We start from the raw sequence: 9,337 nt of genomic DNA on the forward strand, positions 1-9,337 counted from the left end.
TCTGCCCCGGGAGGTGTCCTGAGGCTGAGGGAGGGAGGGGGCAGCCCTGAGTCATGCTGCGACAGGTGCTGGATGAAGGGCTGGGAGGGCACGTGGATGGGACTCACCTTCTCCCACTACCCCCCAGGACTGGGTCATCGCCCCCCAAGGCTACTCAGCCTATTACTGTGAAGGGGAGTGCTCCTTCCCACTGGACTCCTGCATGAACGCCACCAACCACGCCATCCTGCAGTCCCTGGTCAGTACCGCGCCCTCCTGCCCGGACACCTGGGGGAGGGGTTCGCCCTGGGGAGGGGGCATGCAGCCAGGAGGTGACGGTGGACTGCTGTGTCAGGGAGCCTTCTTCACGTGGAAACCCAGCCTGCACGTGCCGTGAAATCCCACGGCCGTACAGAGACGGGTCCCTGTATGGCCACTCTGTATGGAGACCCTGCGTCCCACGAACCTGAACAGCGTGCAGCAGGCTCTTGCTGACTGGTGTGCACACATACACACGTGTGCACTCCACATGCACATGGGGGACATTCACATCCATGGGGTGGGCCTGCCTGCTGGTGGTCAGAGGCACTGCACGTTCATGACCGGTGGGCATCCCACACGACTACCCGTGCCCCAGGTACACACATGTGCACCGCATTCACTGTCGAGTTTGGCCTCCTGGGGACACACACCCTGGGGGTCGGGCTGAGTTACACACGTGGAGGTTCTGTCCTCTCCCTGCACGAGAGTCGCGGGCTGCCCTGTGCCCTTCTGGCTTCGGCTTCCCCTCCCGGTCCTCTCCTGTTGTTTTTCTTCCGGGTCCCTCTTGCTCTTTGTCTTTCTACAGATCTTCTGATGCCCTGGTGTCTGGGGTAACTTTAAATGCTGGAAGTTTCTAGTAGGAACATGGTTGAGGCTGCTTATTGCTAAGTGTTTGCAGTGGCTTGTGTGTGTGTGTGTGCTGAGGCTTATTTCTAGAACGTTGACCTGGGCACTCTAGTTAGAGGCTGTTCAAGGTGTTGCCAGAGTGAGAGTGAGTGAATTAAGAAAGCAGCCTGGATGCCTGGTAATGCCTCCTTTCCCAGTGGTTACGTGGGGTTTGCTGGACACCCTCTCCTCCAGGAGCCACCTTCCTTGCAGAATCTCAGGGGTGATGAGCGGTGTGTGGGCTTCTCTCTGCCCTGTGAGGGGGGCACAGGGTGATGACGGCGCTGCCCCTCCCAGGACTGGTCCCCTGGCTCTGCAGCGGCCCTGCCCCTCAGCCTCTGAGCTGTCAGTCAGCAGGAGGGAGCGCCAGCTCTGTGCTCGGTGCTGTCAAGGCAGCGGCTGCCCTCTGGGGAGGCTGTCAGTGAACACAAGAAGAAAGGACAGCCAACACCATGGGTCCCCTGAGGAGGGGAAGACTGGGGTGAGCTGGGTGGGCTCAAGGACCCTGGCTTGGAGGGGAGGAGGATGAAGGGAGATGATGTTGGGGGGAGGCAGGGCCTCTCCCATAGGCTCGGCAGGTGGTAGATTTAATCCCAAGTAAACTGAGGGGCTGGAGTAGATTTCAGAGAAGCAGGGCCTGATCTGGGCACTCTCTGGAAGCATCTCTGGCAGCTGCAGGAGGACAGACCATGGGGTCGAGGGTGGAGGAGGCAGGGAGGAGTGAGGAGCTGCTGTGGTCCCGACAGGAGAACCAGGCACCTGGTGGGGTGAGATGTGGACAGTGGAGGCAGGAGGGCAGGAGCCCAGGCCTCCAGGTGAGGCCCTCCTCCAGGACGAGGAGGGGGCAGCAAAGGTGTTGGGTGGAAGAACGGATTGGAGGGAATCAGCGGTTCTGCTTCCATCCCCATGTGTGTGAGGCCCTGCAGGACCCTACGTGAGAAGTTGAGGGTTGGGGGTGCAAGTCTGGAGTCTCCGAGTCGTGAGTGCAGAAGAGATTTTCTGGGGAGACAGTGGAGGTGGGAGAGACCTGGGGAGGAAGAGGAGCCTGGGTGGGAGGGAGGGGGTGAGATGGTGGTTGGGGTGTCCTGGGGCCGAAGAGGAGGAAGTGGGTCCCTCCAGCCTCACCCCCCACATTCCCCACACAGCAGCTAGAGGGTCGCACTAAAGCACAAATGTGACCACCTCCTTCTGGGCCAGGAACCACCCCCGTGGCATCTCTTATCCCTGGGGAGAAGTCTGAGCCTTTGGCCTGTGACCTGGGGCCCCTCACTGGCCTACCCACCTCCCAAGCATCCCCCAGCCCACGTCCCAGTGCCCTCGCCCCCCTCCTTTGACCAGGACCTCCTCATCTGCCCCGGGCCAGGCCAGCTCCTGCTCACCCTGCTGCCTTGTCTCTGGGTCCTTCCCAGCCAGCATTGGTCTCCAGCGCTCATGCTCCCAGAGCGAGGACACTGCTGTATGTTGTGCTGCTCTTGGGTGTCCTGGGTGTTTGCTGGAATGTTCCCCCATCTCCCCTCCTCCCCTGCTGAGGATGAGAGCGGGGACCATGTCTGGGACCCTTTTGTATTCTTAACCTGGGTAGGGTTGGCACAAGGCATGTGAAATTACATTTGTGTCGGGAGAGGAAAATACCATTGTACCCATTTGGCAGAGGAGAAAACAGAGGCCATCAGATGCAGGACTATTTCCCAACGACGCACAGCCAATAAGTTACAGAGCCTCTGATTTGGTCTCCCACAGGGCTCTAAAGTGAATTGAATGCAAAGGCAAATTAGGCTTCAGGTCAGTCTGTTTGGTGCAGATAGGGCAAAGACCATCCTCTGTCGATTACCTGGTGAAGCCTGGTCCATGATGGACTTTCAGAACAGCTGCGCCCCTGTGGTGCTGACTCCTCTCTTGAGGGTCCCAACCCAGGAAAGGCCCTCCCAGGTTTCCAGCCACTTAGAGCCCCATAGGCAGCTGGCACAGGTGGGCAGTGTCGCCTGGTTTCTTTCATGTGGGCCTATGAAAGTGGAGCCCAGCCACCCCAGGTGGAGGCTGTGAAGTTGGGGAGCAGAGCTCCCACAGCCCAGTCTGGCCGGACATCCCCACAGAGGCCTCAGCTCCCCCTGGGGCCTCAGAGAGGCTCTGGGCCCCAAAGCAGCCTGGTGCCCGGCTGATGGTCCTGGCAGCAGGCTGGCTCCAAGCTGGGGCTCCCAGGACAAGGGCTGGGCTCTGGGGACCCCAGGCCAAGCTGCTGGACAGACCCCCCCCCCCCAACCCACCCCCTTCATCAGACGGCTTCATCCTGGTCCTGCTCATCGGCCTTGGTGAGGGGCTGGGAGGTCCCCTGGATGGAAGCAGGTTCCCTTTTCTCTCAGGCCCCAACTGACTGAGGGTGCCTTCAAGGCCCATCCCTGTGGCGCCCTAATGAAGAGTCCAGTACGAACTGCAGCTCATCCTGCCCGAGTCTCTGCATAAATATTTGCGTGGAGGCTGCAGTAGCTTCCTCAGATGGACTGTTTTTAGGGGTAGAGCTGTTTGCAGGAGGGTAGCAGGGACTCCCGGCCCCCTCCCCGAGTCGGGTCCCAGCCTTGTGCAGGTGACTCGGCCCCTGTGCCCCCAGCGGTCATCCACCCAGAACAATCCCTGCCTGGAAGTTGTTACAAGGGTGGAGGTGCTTTGAGAAACAATGGTGTTGGACACCCCAAGGGTGAGCCTGAAGTCTGGGCATTGCGAGGTGTAACAGGGACCTTCACCGGCTCCCAGCCCTGAGGGGCGGATGGACCAGAAACAGCTCATGCGGCCAAGCCCCGAGGCGGGATGTTACAGAAGCGATCAGGGAAGGAGGAGGGGCAGAGGGGGTGGGGGAGGGGAGGCAGTGTCGCAGCGGCGCCAGGCCGGCGCTGGCACAGGTGCGGGGGATCCGCAGGGTCAGGGTTCTCCCGTCTAAGGGGAGGGGCTGTGGCAGGAGCCCCCGGTGCTCAGTCTGGGCCTGAGGGCAGTGGGCAGGGCGGGCGTCAAGGGGGCGGGGCCGGGGCAGAGTTCAGGCCAGCACCTGCCCGGCGGGCTGCGGGGGGAGGGTGCGGGGGGCGGGGAGGAGATGGAGCTGGGAAGGGGCCAGCGGCGGAGCCCCAGGCGGCAGGAGCTGGGCGCTGGGACGGGGGTCCCGGGAGGAGCCCGAGGTTCTCACGCCTCTGCCCGCTGCCCCTCCCGCCCCCGCCAGGTGCACCTGCTGAAGCCGCACGCGGTCCCCAAGGCGTGCTGCGCGCCCACCAAGCTGAGCGCCACCTCCGTGCTCTACTACGACAGCAGCAACAACGTCATCCTGCGCAAGCACCGCAACATGGTGGTCCGCGCCTGTGGCTGCCACTGAGGCCCCAACTCCACCGGCAGGCCCTCCGCGGGGGCGGGGGCCCGGAGACCCCCAGCGCCGTCCCAGTTCAGGCAGAGACCCCCCCAGCGCCGTCCCAGCTCAGGCAGGGCAGCAGCGAGGCACCCTTCCCCTGCCCACATCCTGCCAGGGGCTGGTCCTCCCCAGGCCCTCTGCGCCATCGCGTGCCTGATGGTCGTGGTGGAACTCTGCATGGTGGTCATCCAGCAGGGTTCTATCCCAGCTCCCTCCCCAGAGGCTCAGGCTGACTGTTCTTTGGGGTTGACAGAGTCCTGTCTGAGGACCTACTCTTGTCCATTGCTGGCGCAGCTGCGGGGGCTGTGGGGTGAACTGAGGCACCTTGAGCCCAGGATGGCCACCTCAGGCCCTTCACCATCCAGGACTGGGTTTGGGGATGTGCAGACAGGTCCTGGTCCATCCCCAGTTGCCTGACCCACCGCCACCCCCCCCCCCCCCCCACCCCGGGTGCAAAACTGGGCATTTCTGGGCACTCAAGAGTGTGGAGTCATCCTGTTTTCTATATTTGTGGGTCTGAATGACCAATCTGTTGGCCACAAGGAGGCATGTGGGTCCCCTCCAGAAAGAGCTGAATGAATAGCATGATTTAGGGCCAAGGCCAGTGTCAATTACCTTCCCTGTCTTCCTGCCTTGATTTGTCTCTGCTGTGGGGGGAAGATGTGCCTTGCATGGACACTTTGGTGAAAAAAATTCTTGGGGGCTTTACAATCTATTAGTCACTGTGTTGAACCATCAGGAGTTCAACTCTGTGAAAAAATTACCTTTTCACTGAGCCCAGTATGGTGGCTACATCGGGTGGCCCAGGATGATAATGCCCAGCAAGGGTGACAAAGCTTCTCTTAACTTTCTGCACGGGAGTCATCAATAATCAACCTTGATATTTTTTCGTTCAACTCTGGAGAGAATTTCAGTGATCAGCACCAAACTCAAGTGGCCACCAACAGATTAGAGTTGGCATGTAGAGTGAAAACTGTCTGCCTTCTCCTGCTAAGGAGCAATTCACTGCACCCAGGGACAATGGGTGGCCTGTGGCCAGGCGTGGGGCGAGGGCAGGGCTGGTCAGCACCTGCCTGTGTCAAGTTGTCAAAAACAGACTGGTCACGCAAGTCTGCGTCACCCTGTGTACCCTGGAGTCCCGTCCTGTTCTTGGGGCCTGTGAGCCAAAGTAAAGGCCCCCGTCCCAGGGGACTGACAGGTGGCAATTAGGCTGAGCTGGGTGGGGAGGTTCCCGGAAACCACTGTTCTCCTTGGAGAGGCCACCAGCAGCTGGAGTGTTTATTTGATTTCTGACTTGGTAAGCCTGTAATTTACCTGCTGAAGCAGACAGGACCCAGCTGTCCAAACCCCAAAATATCATTAAAAACAGATCCTGGGCCCGCCCCAACCCATGGGCACAGCCCAGGATGACACCCCTGGAGTTCACTCTGTGCCCTGAGGGGCTCCAGGAGCACAGCAGGGGTGGAGGAGGGGGTTGGGCTGTGGGACAGCAGCCCCTCCACCTGGACCTGGGAAGGGCTCTGGGAGCCAGCGCACAGGAAGAGCCACTCTCCATGGACACAGGAAGGCGGTGAGCTCCCCAACAGTGTAGGGATCTAGGCTCTGGCTTACATGTTAGGGATGTGACTTTGTGACTTCCTCCTCTGGGCCTCATTTCCCATCTGTAATATGAAGCTTTTTGATCTGCAAAGGGCTTTCAGCCTAGGAAACCGTGTCTGCCAAGCTTTCTCACACTGAACCCAGAGGCAGCCCGGTAACCCTGAACGTGGAGCTCAGGTGGCCATCATGAATCAGAACTGGCACATAATGTGGAACCTATTTTTTATTCTAGTACTTACCTAAGAGTTTTCTCTTCCCAACAGCAAAGATTGTCTCTTGTGCATGTGCTTAGTCGTTCAGTCATGTTCAGCTCTTGTGACCCCACGGACTGTAGCCCGTCAGGTCCTCTGTCCATGGGATTCTCCCAGGCAAGGATACTTGAGTGGGCTGCCATTCCCTTCTCCAGGGAACCTTCCGACCCAGGGATAGAACCTAGGTCTCCTGCATTGCAGGTGGATTTTTTACCATCTGAGCCACCAGGGAAAAATAAGTATAAACCTTAAATTAGCCAATTATTTTGATAATTTTATTTGAAAATTGATATATTGCACATTAGTAAAGTCAAAACATGTTAGCTCACCAGCTACAAATTACCAAAGAAACTCTTATCAATGACTACCTTTAAAATGGAAGAATTGACAACTGATTTTCAATTTGGTATTTTTAGGCCCAGCCAGTGATTGGCTTAGTTAGGGGTACACGAGGAATGTCTGTCTGGTCACCCAAAGGTTAGCAGATACTGAGTACACCTCACCTCCCAACCAAGCAGTGCTTAGCAGAACAGAGCTGCAGTCTTGCTTTTTCATCCAGAACAACTGAAAAACAGTGTTATTGTTTATGTACCTGGTCGTCAGACTTCCAGCGACTTCTGCCATCCGGTCACTAAGTGAAATCAACAGGAAAAAGCCTGAGTGGTGGAACAGTAGTGAATGAACACAAGGCCCGTGTATTTTATCCCGAGAGTTATCTTTGCTCAGCCAAGCGGTGCAGTGGCAGGAGAGATGCCACCATTTCCCTTTCTCTTGCTCAGGGCCTGGCTTGTTTACCTGGCCAGACTAGAAGGATAAATAAAGGTGGTCAGTTCAGACCCACTGACAGCAATGAGAAGTCACTGACAACTGATAGTTGAGGAGGATGTGGGGAAAAAAAGCTAAAGGAGAAGTGCACAAGTTTTGCTCTCTGCAGTGCAATCCTGGCCTCAAGACCACACCATCACACCAGGCTGTTTCAAACCAAGGCAGGCTAGTAACATGTTCCGGAAAATTTCCTAAGAAACAGGAAAAGAGGCAGCAGGCAGAACAAGAGCACAGATTTTTGAAGCCAAATGGACTTGAATCCTGGGTATTCTTCCTCTGTAGAGCAGGATAGTGGCTTTTTCCTTCCAAGCTATTAAAAAGATCATCTGTGTACACAAACATTTAGTACCATTCTGGCATATAAATACTTTAACAACTGGTTAAAGTCAATTGTATTCAACTCTCTGCAACCCCATGGACGGTAGCCCGCCAGGCTCCTCTGTCCATGGAATTCTCCAGGCCAGAATACTGGAGTGGGTAACCTATCCCTTCTCCAGGGAATCTTCCTGACCCAGGAATTGAACCCAGGTCTCCTGCACTGCAGGGGGATTCTTTACCAGCTAAGCCATCAGAGAAGCCCCTAAGAATACTGGGGTGAGTTGCATTCTCCTTTCCAGGGCATCTTCCTGACCTCGGGACTGAACCTGGGTCTCCTGCATTCCAGGCAGACTCTACTTAACAACTGGTATCTGTCGGTATTATTACAAAAGAATTTGCTAGTTTTGAGCCCCTTCTATGCTTGGTCACTAAAACTTTCTTCTTCTGAGAATGTATTTTGTGGGTGATGGTGTTTGTTCAGAGCTGTGCTTTTTCCTAAAACATTTACACACCACAATCCTTTGAAGACAGGACTTGTGTTCTCACCTGCTTTAAAGGCCTGGGCAAGTGGCCGGTTATGCGGCAGTGGCCAGGGTGGTGACACCGTGCTCTGTGCTCCCAGGAGCCTGCTGAGGGCACCCAGCACTGCCGAGGTGCCCTTTAGGCAATTTAAACAGGGCTTGTCCATCCTGAGTGTTACTCCTCATGGAGAGGCCTTTTATAAGCACTTGACCCACTCTTTTTTTAATGTGCTTTTATTACAGCAATAATACAATTTTGGAGGAAAGTTTGGAAAAAACAAAAAAATAAAATACAATTCCAATCACCATAATCTTACAAGTTAGATAAAAATATGCTTGTTAATATTTTGTTGAATTTATTTCTAGGCTTTTTTCTTAGGAGATATATATATATATATAAAATATAGATGTTTACATATTACAGATAGGTATTTGTACAAAATAGGAATCATACTGTACTATATAAACTGCTTTCGATGTGCTTTCTCCACGTTATATGGTATAATTTCCCGTAATAAATACGTTTTGAAAATATAGCTCTCTGATTTTCCATCACCTGGAACTCTTTTTCACCACTAAAAAGTAGGTCCAACAGTCTTTTTTTGTGCCAGCAGCATCTGGAGCAGACACACTGTGAGAAACTCCCAAGCCACAGAGTCCTGGGGCCACAACCCTGGGTCTCTTCCTCTGTGCAGCCACCACACCCAGCAAAGATGGGGCCTGGCCCTGGAGGAGCTAGTGAGGGATGGTCTTGGTTAATTTTCTGTCTATAGCTAGGCTGTGGTATCCACATTTTAGCCAAACACCAGTCCAGATGGTGCCGTGAAGGTATTTTTCAGATGTGACTGACATTTAAATCAGTATGTCTGAAGTAAAGCAGATGACTCTCCCCCAGTGTGGGTGGGCCTCATGCAATCGGTTGAAGGCCTCAAGACAGACAGACTAGGGCCCTGTGAGGCAAAGAATTCTGCCGTCAGAACAGTCTTTGGACTCAAGCTTCAACATGACTCTCCCTGGGGCTCCAGGCTGCTGGCCTGTCCTGCAGCTATCAGACTTGTCAGCCCCCACAACTGTAGAGCCAGTTCTGTATAATGGATCTTTCTCTGTGTACACATATGCACATCCTATTGGTTCTGTTTCTCTGAAGAACTCTAATACAGGGACCATATGGTATCTGTCACCAATTACTCCACTCTGTCACTGCAGTAAGAATATGTAAACCAATGGCTCTGACTTTCCAATAAAACTTTACTCATAAAACCAGGTAGTGGGCTGGATTAGAACCAAGGGGTTTGCTAACCCCTTGTCTCCTGACAAATAGGTATAGTACCTAGCATGGAAAAGGCACTGTGAGTAATAAAGTATCATTTTTAAAAATCTGTAAAATGAAAGTGAGCAAATAAGCAAATGCGTCACGGAGACTGAGCAATACACTCACTGGCTCTGAGGCCGGCAGTGTGATGCGGGAGTGGAGGCACTGAAGACAGGAATTTTTCCACTGTCTTTGATGCCCACGGTCTTGACAGTGG

The 9,337-nt window shown here is 54.8% G+C and overlaps 1 protein-coding gene across 1 annotated transcript in view; it reads left to right on the forward strand.

Annotated features, from left to right (window-relative positions):
- Positions 1-6,208, forward strand: part of BMP8B (bone morphogenetic protein 8b) — a 31,801-nt gene extending 25,593 nt beyond the window's left edge. Inside the window, exons 6-7 of the mRNA XM_070786777.1 lie at positions 128-238; positions 4,112-6,208. Of these exons, the coding sequence (XP_070642878.1) occupies positions 128-238; positions 4,112-4,261 (261 nt within the window). The 3' untranslated portion in view covers positions 4,262-6,208. The remainder of the gene's footprint in view (positions 1-127; positions 239-4,111) is intronic.
- The last annotated feature ends 3,129 nt before the right edge of the window (positions 6,209-9,337 follow it).

This window comes from Bos indicus, chromosome 3 (genome assembly GCF_029378745.1).
Source record: "Bos indicus isolate NIAB-ARS_2022 breed Sahiwal x Tharparkar chromosome 3, NIAB-ARS_B.indTharparkar_mat_pri_1.0, whole genome shotgun sequence".
NCBI lineage: Eukaryota > Metazoa > Chordata > Mammalia > Artiodactyla > Bovidae > Bos > Bos indicus.